Here is a 16625-nt window from a genome sequence, read left to right as displayed (position 1 = left end):
GAATCTTACGATATTAAGGATATAATTATTACTTTAAATCTAACTTGATAAGTCATCCAATATTGTCAAATAAATATACACGTACGTACATTAGGTACATATAATAATGTTTGGTATGATGTGAAACCAAAACATGCACAATCATGGAGCAATGTACATATGATACACCTCACGCATAAGGCTTAAAGTACCGATACAGCTTAGGTCGCCAATGGCTGAATGCACCTTGTTTACCCCATACCTGCCCAATACACAAATCAGGATAACCCTAGCAGAGCTGGCAAGACCCGGTTCGCATCAATTATGTATATGTACCAAGTACATGCATGTATCTGTCGATGGCACTAATGTACTATGTAAGCTCTGGCATGTAATGTAAGTCACCAGAGGATGGCTGCGTCTATTGTGTGCTTTCTGTATGCATCCCTTTCCGCTTTTTTTCTTTTTTAAATGTCTTTTCTCGGATAGCCACCATGAGAAGCATCACGAAGTTACAGGAGAATGACTTGTTGAGTTTTCCCCCCCATGCTGTTCAAACGGTAAAAGGCTATCTGACGGAGTGATAATCTTATTAAATTTCCTAGATTCGGCACATCCATAATACTACATGACTACCTACGGATAACGGATAACGGCCAGGATAACACGGATACCTACGAAGTAACACCTGGAAAGATCCCAATAAGCTCCACGCTACCCCCAAAACAGCAATTTGTTGTTGGCCATAGCTCCTTTTTTTTAGAGCTTGTTACCTTTTTAGAGCTTTGTTAAACCTTGCGCCCTGACAACCGGCTTCTCCAACAATTATCACAGATTATTATCACTTTTTACTTCGTACCAAAGAACCAAAGATCCTCCCTAGCGCTGGTTTAATTACCAGCCCTCGCAGCCTTTCCCAGGTCTTCCTAGCAACCAGACTGGAATCCCCGCGTCGCTCTTTTTGCTGTTTGTATAATAGATAGCAACCCGTCTTTCACATTGCGCCGTTTGGTGTTAGAGATCTTGTGGTTGCTCCGTCTCTGGTTACTGACTCTACCGCCTTAAAGTGCGAGTCTCGATCTTTACCTTCGCTAAACTAAGCTTCAATATCTGGCAATTCTACAAGCTATAATACGAGTTACAAACATTAACGCCCTAGAGCAGGTGCTCTGCCGGCAGCATGGGGTCCGAGGCTATTGCAAGTCATTATCAAGTCCTTGAGGAACTTGGCCGTACGTGTTCACCTCGGTTCTAACTACGCCGTAATCTAGCATAGGGACAGTGCCCGCTGACCTTGTACTTCATGTAGGTGGTAGCTTTGGAATAGTATACAAGGGCATTGAGAAAGCAACGGGCGAAGTTGTTGCTATCAAACACGTAAGTGGCACATTGATCGCCAACCCTGGCGCATTAGTCGAAGCCGCTAATTTGGAGCCGCACAGATTGACCTTGAGTCTACCGATGATGATATCCAAGATATCCAGGCTGAGATCTCAGTCTTGAGTACTTGTGCTAGTTCCTACGTAACGCAGTACAAGGCTAGCTTCTTGCGGGGAACCAAGCTCTGGATTGTCATGGAATACCTTGGAGGTGGATCCTGTCTTGACCTGGTAATTATACTACCTCGCTACGCTGCGCACGGTTTCTAGATCTGACGTATCATTCTTCCTAGCTTAAACCCGAACCATCAGTCTTTAGTGAGACGCATATTGCCATAATATGTCGCGAACTACTTCGCGGTCTAGAGTACCTCCATGCTGAGGGAAAGATCCATAGAGATATCAAGGCTGCCAATGTCCTCCTCTCAGAATCGGGCAAGGTCAAGCTAGCCGACTTCGGTGTTGCAGCTCAACTTACAAACATTAAATCGCAACGTAATACCTTTGTTGGCACGCCCTTTTGGATGGCGCCAGAAGTCATCCAGCAAGCCGGCTATGACTTTAAGGCCGACATCTGGTCATTGGGCATCACAGCCATTGAAATGGCAAACGGAGAACCGCCCCACGCTAATCTCCACCCCATGAAGGCTTTGTTTCATATTCCAAAGAACCCACCCCCTAGACTAGAGGGTAATTTCTCAAAAGACTTCAAAGACTTCGTATCGCAATGCCTCATGAAGGATCCGGATCGCCGGCCGTCAGCGAGGGACCTGCTAAAACATCGATTCGTCAGATCTTCAGGAAAAGTGGAAGCGTTGCAGGAGTTAATCGAACGACGACGCAAGTATGATGCCACAAAGACCAAGAAGAGAAGCAGAACATTCTATCAAGAAACGTTACGAGACTTCTCTCCAAAGGACGAGCAGGATGAATGGGTTTTCGACACAGTCAGGTCCGTCGTTCCGAAGCAACCGACTGTCAAGTCTCGGAAGCCATCCTCAATCTTCTCTACTGAAGAAGCATTGCGCAGGATGGACCTCAAAGATGCTCCATTGCAACCTTCGTCACCTGCTCCAGCCCCGGTCACGATGCGTAAGGCTACAATGCGGAGACAACCTTCTCTGGCACAGATTTCTAATTCTGGGTCTGTACGTGGTCCACCAGCCCCTGCAATTAGACGTCCTCTCCAGCCGGATATGTCGTTCGGTAACTCGGGTTCCTCGCAACGTCTTTTCAGAAGAGTGCCTTCGGACAGTTCCACATCTGGCCAGGTGGCTTCTTCGGACTCGATACACATACTCTCAGATGAGAATAAGCGCCCTGGTGCTGTTGAAGCAACCAGCAAGGAGGCCGTGCTCGGACGGCGCTTATACTCTAAGGCGATCGAGCCTACACTCGCAGAGCTGCATGCCCAGACATCGAGTATGGCTAAGCGGGAGGCACTAGGTAAGCTATCTGACGCCCTTGCGCTATTAGACTCGGTTGATCCCGAAGGCGCGTACCATCTTTTGCGTAATTTGAATTCTGCCATTTCGCAGGACACCAAGTTGTCGAATGCATTCTTGCAACAGAATTCGGGGGTTTCTACGAAGGGATTCGATCCCACAACACCACAGGGTACACAGGGTACGGTGATTATTAAGAGTCAAACACCGACCAACCAAACCCAAAGTCCAACGAAACTTGTCCTAGCAGCCAGCAACCCTCATCTGAAGAGTCACAAAAGACGACAGGGGAGTTTGACTGTGAACGGTGTTGGTAGTCCCGAGAAGAGGGAGAAAGACCCAGAGAAAGTTGCACTACAGGCAAAGTACCCTGGTCGCGATGCTCAGCCAGGTATGGAGCATTGTAAACAGCTCTCTGACGTCTTATACGGCCGATGGGTGGATGGTTTGCGCCTGCGTTGGCCAGGTGTCTAGGACAGATGCTCGAAGGCATCATCGACTAATGAAGCAAAAGTCGCTTAGAGCAAGCGTACTTGGGAACTTGATATGGTGTAAGATCAGGGATGGGTCTATAGGATCCTAGGGACGTAATTGGACGTAACAGCAAACGACGGCGCAAAATAACGAACAGCTCGCGCTGAACACGGATGAATGGGGCATATGGACATGGCAGCTTGGACTTTGATGCGTTTTCTGCTACTAGGGGATCAGGAGGGCTATAATCTTTCTGCATTTGGGGTCCTTTATTCCAACGACTGCTATTCGCATTGCGAGGGGTGTTTGGTGCGTTCATGTTTCATGTACATCATTGTAAAGGTAAATAGGTACAAGGTTCGGATAGGAGGTAGGTTAGGTAGGCAGTTCAAGGGTCAGATAGCTAGGTTGGTATTAAATACAAACAGTAGTTTAAGAATTCAGTCCCGTTCAACGTTAAAGTATAAGATAGGAGGTACGAGATACGAGTGTGGCAGGCATAGTATAAGTCATTTAGCCCCTTATAGGATGTACTACGTATAATCAGGTCACGGAATATGATGTAGTAAGTGCGATGGTCTGGTATTCACTCTAAACTAATATCTCATATAGAGATTTGTCTCGTAAACTGCCTAAGTACAGTTACTTATTTTTTTGTGTGTTTTATCTTTTTCTACCCGTATCAGAACAGGCTACATGTGGTGAACCCCTTAATCCATCGCGATAAATTCTCAACTAGTCTAGACTTTAGATAGTTGACCCTTAGACTGCAAGTGACAGCTGGCCAGTGCCGTAGTCGATGTTCCAGACGGGCTGGGAGGTCAAGGGATTGATGGAACCGAGAGTGTGCGCGCAGGTGGCCTGGTTGGCGCCAGCTGCGAGGGTACACACCTCGTCGTAGCCTAGAGTACACACCGGGTTGTCGATGTTGTACAGGGCGGTCTTGGTGTTGCCGCAGGTTCCGTAGAAGTTCATGCCGTTGGCAGCAGAGATCGCAAGGCGGCCCTGGGGCTCCTTGATGAGAGCGGCGCAGTCGGAAAGGGGGGCGTTCTCCCAAGTGGCGTCGATGCCGCCTCCGACGGCGGGGGCGTCGCGAGCTGATTTGCCGGTGACGAGGTAGTTCCAGGCGTCGTAGGAGATGTCGTGGGCACCGCCCGAGGTGTCGACCTTGAGGAGGTGCACGGTGCGGCCGTTGGCGGTGACCTTGACGCACAGGTTGTTGCAGTCGACGGCGGAGGGCCAGTACGCCACGCGGTTGGTGTCGATCTTGCAGCCGAGCACGCCGGCGGAAGACGAGTAGCGGTCGTGGGGTGTCACGGAGATGCTACCCCGTGCTTTGACGGAGGGGGGGATGGCAGAGGCACAGACGGCGGCGGCCGAGGCGACAAGGGAGAGGGTTTTGCTGAAGAGCATCTTGGGTGGTGATAATGATAGTGATTGGTAGTAGTGGTAATAATAGAGAAAGACTGTAGTGAGTGAAGACTAAGGAGTGTCTGGGTTGGATGAGTAGTCTGATGGATCTACGACTGAATAAACAAACGACTCTACACCGCGGGGAGGCCTCTGTTTATATAGAAATCCATGGGCAGCGAGGGGATTCCGCCGTAGCTGCCTTCTGTTACAGAACTAAAGAGCTATTGCCCTCGTTACGACATTAGAGTCACAAACATCTGCTCGAATCCAAGTGGATTATCACGATACAACCTAGCAACAAGGAAACAACTACGCCGTTGTACCCAATCAGCAGCCGAACAACGTCGGTACAGCGTGCCGTACCTGCACACATAACATAACCCTTTGTTCACCTGGCAGGAAGTGGTTCTACAAGTGCAAATACAGTACTAGAGTACACCTGACAGGTGCTGACACAAGTTCACTTGAAGTTATTTGCTAGGTACTTAGGGCCTGAATAGCCTCATTAAGATAGATGGCAGGCACGGATTAGGAAAGTGCGGCAGGTGCTCTAGCAAAAGATCCTAGTCAGGTATCCTTCGGGGATGCCCTTCGGTCTTTACAACTACGGTACCTATTTGTTACTAACAGGATATCCCTTTTTTTTCTTCTTCTTCCTCACTGGGGTAGGAACAGGAAGGTGACATAGTCATGGGAAGGATTGTAGCCGTTTCTGAAATGCTGAAATGCTGACTTGGTTTTCTTTTTCTTTTTCTTAAGTAGAATTAGACAAGGAATACTTGATGAAGGGGTTTTTTTAATCCTTTCATAGTAACATGCTTGACCTATAAATCTAACTACCACCAACCTACCCAGGTACATAACAGGTCTATTAGTAGTTAGTTACCTACCTACCTATTCCTAATAGAAGAAGCCCGTAATATTTCTTGCATGAGACCCCAGTCCCAAGTTGTCCAGGGGTGAAGTAGTTTAGTACGAAAGGAGCAACATATCAAAGCCCATATTCGGATCGGTAAGCCGTAAAGAATGGCCATTATGTATGCTACCACGTTTTGTATTCTACCACGTTTTTAGATTTTATTAATAGTTAACTAATAGGAAAAAGATCTTCGCAATGCAAACAATATCATAGGTTACCAGATCTTCTCCCCCATCTACAAACACGTGGTCTAGATCTTGCAGATAATCGCAGGGCTACCCACCCATCTTTCTACATACGGCGCATTACGGAATATATACCTTAGGTACCTGATGTACACTAGGTAATATAGCGGACATGATATGCGCGCATGTTAATATAAGCTTAATTTTCTGCGGCGTGCATCGTTACTTCGAATATATAAGTCCTTTCCGCAAACACTCCGAGTGGTTTTGTATGTAACGGGCGTTAGTTACGTACCCCCCTGCCCTCCCTACGTGCATACGTTAAGGTATGTATGCTAGAGGACCCTGTCGATCTTTTTTGGTTACGTCGTACCTACATAGGAGGTGACGTACATGGACGTATCTACATACGGCAGCTTGTTAATCGTGAATCTAAATTCGGATCGTGCAGAGATTGGAACCACTGAATATGTACATATATACCGTAGTCGGGATGGGCCGGCCGTCTTGGCTTTCTGCAGGAACAGTTGACTCGATAGGGTTAATTTTCTGTTAATGAGTTTAATCGTTTTACATATTATTTGACAATTGAAGTCCTTATGTATCTACCCGGTATTGACGTTTTTACTACCTGCATCGGCCGCCGGGCCATCCGGATTATATTCAAAGGGAAAACGCGCCTAAGGTATAAACTCTGCGTAACCTCTAGTTAACTATTTAATTCAATCTCTTACCACATCTTCCCTGCTCATACATGACCAGATGGATATAATTACGCATCAAAGCGCATCTCGAAGGCTCTTCCGATTTTATTTCCAATCGTCAAGCATAACAAACTTTTCGGGTCCCTTAAAGCAAATCACTATTAAACCCAAGATTATATATATTGTCCAATTCATATCTTGATATTAATGCGTACTAGCAAACCAGAAACGCAGAGTCCTGTCCGTCACGCAAACCAAGGTCCTCTATTACCCAAGTTCTATGTGAAACGACAGCATCTAGGGTATCTTTTTCCTATGTTAGCTACCTTCTAACTCTTGCGGTACAAACAGCCGCAATGGATGATAAATCCATCTTCTTCACTCCCAGACCCAGATAAATGCCAGAAATACCCCTGCTCCATGCTCAATCGAATTAAATAAATCGCAAATGACTAGCAAAACAAGACCGATGTCGTCTTCATCCCTTAGGACCCGTCGTCCTTAAGCCTGGCTATCTCTCCAGAGGATGTTCCTTTTGCGCCTTTTCCCTTAACATATCCTCCACCTCCCTGCTAGCCTCGCCGTCGGCAGGGATGCCGTTGTCCACGGGGTACTTTAAGAAACCCTTCTTCTCGACCTCGCGGATCTTCTCCATGAATATATCCGCCATCATGAAGTACCCCGAGCTGGTAGGGTGGATGTTGTCGTGGCCGATGTCTTCGGGCCTGGGCCGGCGAGGAAGTTCCTGGTCGTAATGCATTTCCGCCAGCGCCACTGGCTTCCCCTCCCGGATCAGATCGGTAGCTGCCTGCCGGATCTGGGCGTTGGCGCTCTTCATGCACGGCTCGAACTCCATTCTCGGCGTCGTTACGATGGTCGACATGATGACCGTAGCCCGCGGCGAGGCTTCTAGCAGATACTCGACTAGATCGCGCATTCGCGACATGATGTTGGCGGTGTCGTCGTTTTGGAAACAATCGCTGGTGCCGACCTGTATAAGCACGAGATTCGGCTGCAAGTATGGCACCGACTGCTCTGCGTGTTTGCGAACCTGCCTGATCCGATTTGCACTATAGCCTTCGACGTCGTTGTCGATAAAGTTGCCGAACCGGTTGAAGCCGACGCAGTTGACCGGATTGCCCCGCGACGTAAGCTCGTCACGAATATGCTTCCGATATCCTCTATTGCCCACTGATTCTTCGCCGCGCGTGACCGAAGCGCCTAGGAACATGATGCGCAAAGGCGTCCCGCCCGCTATAACGCTGTTAGGCGATGGCTCTCCCTTACCGTGGGCGAGGAGATGCCATTGGTACATGACGTCGACGTCGACGGTCCATACGAAGCAGAAGAAGACTATAAAAATCATACATATTAGTCTAGTTGTGGACATGCGGCTCTTCGTGTCGCTGGAAACGTACTTATTAATGACAATGCGACTACGGAAGCGCCCACTAACCTATAAATATTCGGCATCGTTTAACCAGACGGCGACCACGAATAGTTAAAACAGTAGAATACTCGCCCTACGGTCTTGTGAGTGGATTTTCTCATAGTTTATCTTTATCATTGATATCATGGTTCTGATTTTACACAAGAGCGCAAGAAAAATATAATAATCTCTGACAATATCTTCTATTATTGCTGCCTTCCAGTTTCAGATACACTAATTCTACCGTTTCCAAAATGCCAATCTTCCCCTTTTTTTCTCGATAAATTTGGAAAGCCGACGAACACGTCGGCAAAGACGGCACGGGTTGCACAATAGGTACTTACGTCACGCACCACACCAACCCTTGGCGGTAGCCACAAGTGTAGAGAATCGTCGCCAGGGAGCCAGGGAGCCTCCAATCTCGCCAATGACGAGGCTGCTATACGTGGCCTGCACGTGCGGGATGCGACCCTAGCCCTAAATCCTACAATGCTGGTATTAACGAACGACGTCGTAAAATATCTCCTTTTCTCTCCGTGGCTTAGTTGCCCAGCACGGGTTATATTACTTCGTAATTCGCGGAGACATACGAGGCGTAAATCTCTTGTGCGACTCCGTTCTTACTGCTGCTAACGTTAAAAGAGAAAGATCTTCGTGGGAAGGAGATTCTTTTATTATCCCTTTCCTAGGCACGAATGTGAGTGTTGGAGGTATTTGTTCTCCTTTGACTATCATGGTACGAACCGATTGATCCATATTTAGCCAAATAATTAGTGTTCGACACCATAGTCTCCCGAGATATATATATATATATATATATATTTAAAAAAGTCGAAACTGAACATATACGTTCAACGCGCCCGCCCCGAATGCGTGGCGCGGTCTGTTTCATGATTTCCGTCCGCGACACCGTCTTCGTAAGTTATAGCGTCACTTGACAAGAATGTTCGGAACGGTTCTCCGGTATTTCTGTTCATCTTGAACCTGTACTGCACGGTTTCGGCCTCCTTCGCCAGGCCGAGATCCAACAGGAGATCAATAAGGTCGTACTCGGTCCCCTCCATGTCCGCGTCGTGGCACTCGTAAATCATCCGCCACACATTCTCCTCTGCAGCGCTGGCAGCGAATTGTGCGATGCCAGTACATATTCGGGCATGCGTTGATACCCAGTGGCCGTCTAGCGAGCCGGCTGCTGTGCAGAATTCAACTGTTGCCTTGGGATCTTTATATTCCGTATTTTCGTCGCTATAGTAGTTGAAGTTGTATACGCCAAGAGAGTTGTGGTTGATTAGGTACGCGACTGCGCCGTAACTGCGACAGCCGAAGAGTTGTATGGCCCCTTGTAGGATATTAGGACGGTCAATACGTGTCAAGGGTCGACCAGGGAGGTAAGGTCTATATGGGCCAAGGCATATATTTCGTTCTTGGAAGAGGATAAGGTTAAAATCGTTACGCGACAACGTACGCTTGAACTCGGTCGAGAGTCGCTTCGGCCGCGCTCTATTGACATACTCTAATATGGGGATGTCTTGCTTTTCAACGGGTATAGCTTTTACCTGTTCCGCCTCTTCTACCGCTTCCGCTTGATCGAGTCTAGCCGTTTGGCGCCGAGCCCCGTGCCACCTGTTGTAATGGCGCGAAATAGGATGCATTTGCTGTAGGAACCGGTCGACGGCCCAGCAAATGGCAGCTATTCTTATAAAAATTGGGAAGGGGACCAAGTTAGATCCTGCGCCGACGAGGACGCGCATTTCACAACATGGCGGGACTGCAGCCCGAAAACTCGCACGTAGCATGTTGGCGACAGCCTCGACTTCTTTGAAGCTGCCTTCGGTGGCGTACATCATCGGTGACTGGACCTCTAGGTCGAGCTTCCAAAGACCCTCATACTCTGGCCGGGGTTCGGGGTCTCGTATCACGGTGGCCTTGTTGGTTTCGACCTTCCAATCTTGGTACCGACTTAATACGGGATCGCCTTCTAGGGAGGCAACCTCGCCGCGGCAAGATTGGGGGAGTCCGCAAAGACAGTTTTCAATCGCACACGACACGCGGCGTATCATCTCGGCTTTTGTATCATCCCAGCGGCCGTAATCGTGCATTGTAAAATCTGGGTTCCCCTGGGGCGACATGTCAACCACGGGGGCCAGGTGTGGATCATTGTAGATGTCGACAGGGCCAAGGGTGAAGAAGTATACAGCTTCTAGTTCGACGCTGAAGGTGAGGGGGTCCATGTCGGCGGGAGAAGTGGTTGTTTAGTTAAGTAAAATAGTATCCGGTTCGAGAAGTTGGTCCTGGTGAGTAGATGGGCGGGTTTCGCGTATAAATAGCTCCACATGTGTATTCTGGTGTATTGTAATGAATAAAATATGTTGGGAGCGAGAGCATTTGGATATATATATATTAATGTGCTGTGTTGATGGTAATGGGGTTTCACTACCCCAGCTTTGACCTCGACAATAATCATACTGGTGACTAGGTTGCAAGCTATATTATTATGTGATAGATAGCCTTTGCTCTAATGAGAAATGCCTGAGCTGATAAGGGTACGTAAGCATAGTGTTTCTTTATACCAAGCTTGTCATAGCTAACTTAGCCTAATCGTATAGACTAATGGTTGAAACCACCGCCTGTGCTGTTGTTGCCTGTTATTATACTTCGAGATCTGCCATGGTGTGGCTCGGACTCCTATAGAGTTATTCTTCTGAATGTTCACCGTGCTAGAGCAAGGCAGTCCTAAGTATAAAAGTTGATACAATATCAAAGAAATCATTTTCTAGACCTTTCGCGAGGGTGAACCTTATGCTATGTAGCTGATCTTCGTGATCCCTTTTCAGACTTTCCAGTGTTTTGAGCCGCGTTTGTAAGTTCTTGTATGCTTAGCTGTTAGTTATACTGCTAGTTGTAAAGGTTGATCGTCCGGGTTGTGCAGATCCTGAAGCTTGCGTATGTCGTGAAGGTTTAGGTAGAGGGTTTTGCGTGATAGGATTTGAGTCTGATTCGGATGAAGAGATCTGTGCCACTGGTGTTTTTTGTGTTGTTACTGCTGTCTTCTTAGCCTTATTACGTTTTTGAGATATAGTATAGTTAGGTAGTTAGTTAATTGGATTTTGAACTTAAAGTAGTAAGGAAGCCTGTGTAAATATTTGGTTGAAAAAGGTATAAGTTAGTGTAGGTGCCTAAAGGTTAAATACGATGCCGCTCAAAAGTATTTGTCGTTACAGCTGAAGGCCTTTAGTACGAAGTATGTATTGTACCTAACCCAGCACTATTGGGCTAGTGGAGTTATTGGTGCTGGCCCTAGCTGGCCCAGCCTTTCACAGGTACCTTTGTAGTGCAAACCCCACTACGCGCGAGAAGGTCGAACCTAACCGTCAACCGTCAAACGTCAAAACGTCAAACGCACGTGAATCGAAAAGATACCGTACAATACATCCAAAAACTATTGTCTACAACCCTATTGGGTAACACAATCGTGGGATCTATGAAGCTGGATTGAATATGCTATCATAGTACTCAAGGGTCTCTATAGTGTTTCGCGATAGGAAGGCCTAAACGCGTCTTCCCTTCTCACCAGAATATCCCGGGCAGGATTTGGGCCAAGCATCACTCAGTTCAATAGATACTTATTACCTACCTATATATGAGCCCGCCTAGAGAGACAAAATTATGGAAAGTTTCCTTCGAGAATGGAGGCAAGACGCCTTAAACAAAGCACAGTACGAGTCTGCTATTTTCATTGGGGACAAACTTTTGGCATTAACTAGTGGGTTTGATATTTGTTGTTTATGTCTGAACTCTGAAGTCCATACTAAACTTGTTCTGTAGATGACGACAATGACGCGTTTTGGCTGGCGCAAGTTCATTTTGCTACCGGGAACTATACCAGAGCTCAGACCTTCCTATCTAAACAGGATCTCATTTCTCGGAATCCCTCTTGTCGGTACCTGGCCGCTCACTGCTTCATCAAGCAGTCTCGGTTTGATGAGGCCCTTGTGGTGCTTGGTGAACGAAATCCCACACACTTAATTTCTAATCCTGCAACTAAGCGCAAAATTCAGCACACGGGCACACGTACTGCCTCTCACCACGGAAGAGGCGCCACTAAAGCGCACGAGCGTAGAGATGGGCTGTCAGAGGAAGAAGCAGCTAACAAGCGCTTTGAAGCCGCCATGTGCTTTCTACGAGGCATATGCTATGCCAAGCAGAACGCATTCGATCGGGCGAAGGAGTGTTACAAAGATGCTGTTCGCATCGACGTCCAATGCTTCGAGGCGTTTCAGCAGTTGATGAAGAACTCACTCATGTCTCCTGATGAGGAATGGCAGTTTTTGGAGTCTCTGGATTTCGATGCAATTAACGTCCCCGGAGACTCGTCTTCCTCGCAGGAGGCTGCCGAATTTACGAAGATGCTCTACACTACTCGACTCTCCAAGTACAGGAACCCAGCATCTTTTACAACTGCTTGCGAGACTCTATCTACACACTATAACCTCGCCTCGAACCCAGACCTATTACTTGCCCGAGCGGATTTACTGTACACTCAATGCAGATATAAAGATGCGCTCGCAATTACCGAGTCTGTGCTTCAAGAAGACAAATACAACTTCAGCATATATCCCTTACACCTAGCCTGCTTGTACGAACTGAGGATGAAAAATGTACTCTTTCTAATCTCGCACGACCTCGCCGATACGCATCCGGAAGAACCCTGCACATGGCTCGCCGTCGGCATTTACTACTTCGCCATCGACAAGATCGCCGAAGCCAGGCGCTACTTTAGTAAAGCTAGCATGATGGATCCGCACTTCGGGCCGGCCTGGATCGGATTTGCGCACACGTTCGCGGCCGAGGGCGAGCACGACCAGGCTATATCGGCGTACTCCACGGCGGCGCGGCTGTTTATGGGCACGCATCTGCCCCAGGTCTTCCTGGGGATGCAGAACCACGCGCTCAATAACATGACTCTGGCCGACGAATTCCTCAAGACGGCCTACGGCCTCTGCAAGACGGACCCGTTGCTGCTCAACGAAATGGGCGTCGTTTATTACCACCAAGACCGGCCCCAGGATGCCGCCACGCTCTTCCTCAAGGCGCTCGAAGTCGCCGAGGATATCGACTCGGAACCTAACGCCTGGATCTCGGCGCGCATCAATCTGGCACACGCATACCGCCGCGCCAAGCGCTACGACGAGGCGCTGGAGCAGTTCGACGAGGTCTTAAGGCAGGGCGGCAAAGACGCGTCGATATTCGCGGCCAAGGGCTTGATATACATGGAACAAGGAGGCAAGTTCGACCTGGCTGTCGAAGTGCTGCACCAGGCCCTCGCTATCCACCCCCAGGACCCCATCGCGACGGAATTGTTAAACAAAGCGCTGGACGAGACGGCCGGCCTGTTACCTTGACATTGCATGTGGCGGCGTAGCGAGGCTGGCTGGCCTGAATACCTACCTAACTTATGAGCAATGATGAGTAATGCCTACATATGTACATGTATGTGTTGTGGTCTTTGTAGACTAGGAAGATGTCTCGGATGAGAATGACTAATGCTATTGCTTATACCGTCTTATGTTCTACTCCTTTGTCTGGACGACGTCTCCCCTTTTCGAAAATTCGTATGTATGCCTTGCTGACCGCCTATCGTGGCCTAGGCCATCGGCCCGCGTCTGGATATGTATGTACCTACCTGTACCTTGCATGAGAGGCTGGCTGGCTTGCTCTACATAGGAGGCAACTCATCGATCGTGGCGCATCTGCCCGAGCTGACGGATCGACTATGTATGTATCTTGAAGTTCGTAATTTTAATCATACCTACCTACCTACCTAGTTGGCGCGTCGATTTCTCGCTGGTTATAACCGTGTTTGAATGGCTTAGTTATTTGCTTTTTATCATGTAACTACCAGTTGTCCAAACTCCGAATTGATTATTTCTATTTCTTAGGGGTTGAGTGTACATACATCCTATTACGCGTCACGTTAATTACCTACCTACTATGTATGTACACTACAACTGTGCCCTTGCGCCTGGATCGATACGTGATAATGATTATTGTTATTATTATTTTTTCTCCCAGCCCGCGGACACGGACAGGGAGACGAAAGAGCGGTCAAGGTAAACGAAATATGTAATTGCCCGGGCAATAGAGCACGGAGCTCAGGTAAGTTGTGATAGTAATATGGAATGATAAAATTGGCGAGGTGATGATGATGGCTGATGTGTCGCGATTGCTTCGGCCGTGCCCATCCATCTTACGGCGACGTTGTTGGGCTGGTGGTCACATTCCGGGCTATAGGTATGTGACATAGGTAATGTGCTGATCACATCGTGCCAATGTCCACTATGTAGTTACCTAACCCTTACATGCCGTACGTAGTAGTTATGAAGTCATTAGTTAGGTAGATCGTCCCGTCGTTATGCTTTCCGTCGCCTTGGTATACCCCCTAAAATTAGGAGGCCCGGGTCTTAGTTGACGGTATATTGGAAGGAGGACTTTTACCTAAATTATCTATTATCTACATAACCTGTCGTTGTATGTAGGTATTCCGTACCTGACATGCTGTAGTATAGGTATGTGCTACATTGCACATACAGATATACATACATACATGTTGCCATGTGGGAAAGCCGGGGGTCCCATTCCTCTGTTCATTACTACGTAACGCTAGGTAGCCCGAGCCGTTTTTGCGCCGCGTGGGGGCGAGCAAACTCGGCCTTGCTGATCTGTTGATCAGCTCCGAGCCCGGACTAGGTAGAGCGTGAATCGTATGTAGGTATATACCTACATACATACATAGGACTTGACTTCAGACTGTTTAAGATTAACTAAGCTTTCGAGTGTTTGTGGTTATGTATCCTCGTCAGGCCCCAAAACGGTATCTTTTTAGGAGCGAGTGCCGTGGTCGTTAAGGCCGACAAGGTAGGCTTTTTTTTTTTTCTTCGTCCGCAACGTGTTCTTGGGACGTTGGTGGGCCACCGTCGCATCGGCAGCCACGCAAGCAAGGGAGAGGCAACGATCTCAGATAAAGGGGTTCATTCCTTGCGTGATTGCGTCGAAGCTACAGAATGTCAACCCGTTGGCGGTACTGGTAAATAATCGACCCAATCTTTTCTGCCTTGCAAATCCCGCTCGGGTTTGCTTGTCATGGATACCTTAGGTATGCTTTGACCCGGCTTCTCGTATTGAAGAAAGTAAGCTTCTGTGTGCATCTTGCTATGGCAGTGGAAGTTTGCGCAATTGTGAAGGATAGCATGGGTTATCCCAGCGTCGCCCACCTATGTACGGATTACATAGTGGATGGATTTTCAAAGTTGATTTCGTACATAGCAACTTGAGATTGCGGGTAGAGAGAAAAGGGGGACCTGGCGTGATATCGATCAGCACTCTATTTATCCTATGCATTAGGTACGGATCCCTGGTGGCCTGGTGGCTGAGTGGTAAGCAATTCTTTTAACTAGTATGTATGATGTTAAACATGCGGGATCTGATGGAAGCTATGTATTCATCGAATCATCACGTTGTTCATTACGACTTCATCCTTCGTCTCGGTTTCAGTATCCCCACAGAAGCAGAAGTAAGAAGTATTCTTCATATGGGGATGATGGGGTGTTGGTGGGGATGCCCAGGTGCTCATCCTATCTAACCGTCCCAAGAAATGGAGTTGCGGGAGTGATCCGCGGCGGGGCCGGTCTTCATTTTATGAGCTCGCTCTTTCGTTCGCTCGTCACGCCCTGACCGAATCTTTTATGTGTACCGTACCTGAAGATTACATAGGTAGCAAAGACCCCCTTCTGATCACTGCGTAGTAAAAGGGCCGGCCCGTTGTGCAGTCATTTCCATAGGTTCCGCATAGTGGGAACTGGACTCGATTGCTGCGTATCACGGTAGTAGCTGTTGGGGCTTTCACTCTTTTATTCTTTATTCAAGGGGTTCGCTTAGTTACGGGACTTACCGTAAATGTTGGAAAATGCCTCGATTTATGAAAAGTGAGGCGCCCATGTTTTCACCACGCCGCGTCTCACAATTTGCTTCGAGGTTAGATTCCTAGGCATGTACGGATTAATGTATGTAGGTAGGGATTTAAGTAGATTTAAGCTGTGATCATAGATGGAGTAAAAATAGATTAAATACCTAGGTAGGTAAGTAGGTATGCATAGTAATACGACTGCATGGAGGAAGCAGATAGGATTTCGGGTAAAAGAAGGGTCATTTTATGTGCACCAACCTGCCGAATTCGGATGGCCCGGGAACGCGATCATAATCGTTGTTCATGATAGCGTTAGTAGTGATAGAATATTTACGGGGGCTGAAATAGTAAAATAGTATCTACGACCTACATCCTGGGATTTCCACTGGTAATACAGAGTTATGAACAAGATGCCTATCAAAGGTGATAGGGGTAGAGGTTTGAGTATCTTTGCAAACACGGTATAATTACCTATAGTTATAATTAATCAAGGACTACCTAACTATGTAGTTACACAAGACAAAAGTCGAAGACCGGGACGGTTTCGGCGCTGATATGCGTGGTCCATAGGTAGGTATGCAAGGAGTCGAGGTCTTCGCGAAATTGCAAATTGCCACTTTATCGGTGAAGAGACAATGTCGTGCTGTCGGCCGAAGGCGGAGAGAGAAGATATAAAAAAAGACGATTAGGAGGCTCAGAATCTGCAGTAAGATAAGATGATGAGATGAGATAATC

General features: G+C 47.7%; 5 protein-coding genes across 5 annotated transcripts; 2 read left to right on the top strand and 3 right to left on the bottom strand.

Annotated features, from left to right (window-relative positions):
• Positions 1-416: 416 nt before the first annotated feature.
• On the top strand, positions 417-3716 carry F5Y00DRAFT_237980 (Pkinase-domain-containing protein). Its single transcript, XM_048007903.1, has 5 exons — positions 417-508; positions 585-1211; positions 1289-1356; positions 1422-1589; positions 1652-3716. The coding sequence occupies exons 2-5, from the start codon at positions 1160-1162 to the stop codon at positions 3275-3277; spliced, it is 1914 nt and encodes a 637-aa protein (XP_047864566.1). The 5' UTR covers positions 417-508; positions 585-1159; the 3' UTR covers positions 3278-3716.
• A 323-nt stretch (positions 3717-4039) lies between these two features.
• Positions 4040-4690, bottom strand: F5Y00DRAFT_262423 (uncharacterized protein; the record flags this gene model as incomplete). Its single annotated transcript, XM_048011381.1, has 1 exon — positions 4040-4690. One exon carries the CDS (start codon positions 4688-4690, stop codon positions 4040-4042), a length of 651 nt encoding a protein of 216 aa, XP_047864565.1.
• Positions 4691-7009: 2319 nt separating this feature from the next.
• On the bottom strand, positions 7010-7971 carry F5Y00DRAFT_253325 (carbohydrate esterase family 3 protein; the record flags this gene model as incomplete). Its single annotated transcript, XM_048010036.1, has 2 exons — positions 7010-7851; positions 7917-7971. The coding sequence occupies 2 exons, from the start codon at positions 7969-7971 to the stop codon at positions 7010-7012; spliced, it is 897 nt and encodes a 298-aa protein (XP_047864564.1).
• A 393-nt stretch (positions 7972-8364) lies between these two features.
• Positions 8365-10335, bottom strand: F5Y00DRAFT_83953 (uncharacterized protein). Its single transcript, XM_048014227.1, has one exon. The coding sequence runs from the start codon at positions 10156-10158 to the stop codon at positions 8779-8781; it is 1380 nt and encodes a 459-aa protein (XP_047864563.1). The 5' UTR covers positions 10159-10335; the 3' UTR covers positions 8365-8778.
• Positions 10336-11303: 968 nt separating this feature from the next.
• On the top strand, positions 11304-13411 carry F5Y00DRAFT_83895 (TPR-like protein). Its single transcript, XM_048014226.1, has 2 exons — positions 11304-11690; positions 11753-13411. Exons 1-2 carry the CDS (start codon positions 11594-11596, stop codon positions 13327-13329), a joined length of 1674 nt encoding a protein of 557 aa, XP_047864562.1. The 5' UTR covers positions 11304-11593; the 3' UTR covers positions 13330-13411.
• The last annotated feature ends 3214 nt before the right edge of the window (positions 13412-16625 follow it).

The sequence above is a fragment of the Daldinia vernicosa genome, assembly GCF_022497035.1.
Source record: "Daldinia vernicosa strain CBS 139.73 unplaced genomic scaffold F5Y00scaffold_25, whole genome shotgun sequence".
NCBI classification, from domain to species: Eukaryota; Fungi; Ascomycota; class Sordariomycetes; order Xylariales; family Hypoxylaceae; genus Daldinia; species Daldinia vernicosa.
The sequence above is the reverse complement of the archived record's forward strand: the minus strand, read 5'-3'. Positions and strand labels throughout refer to the sequence as shown.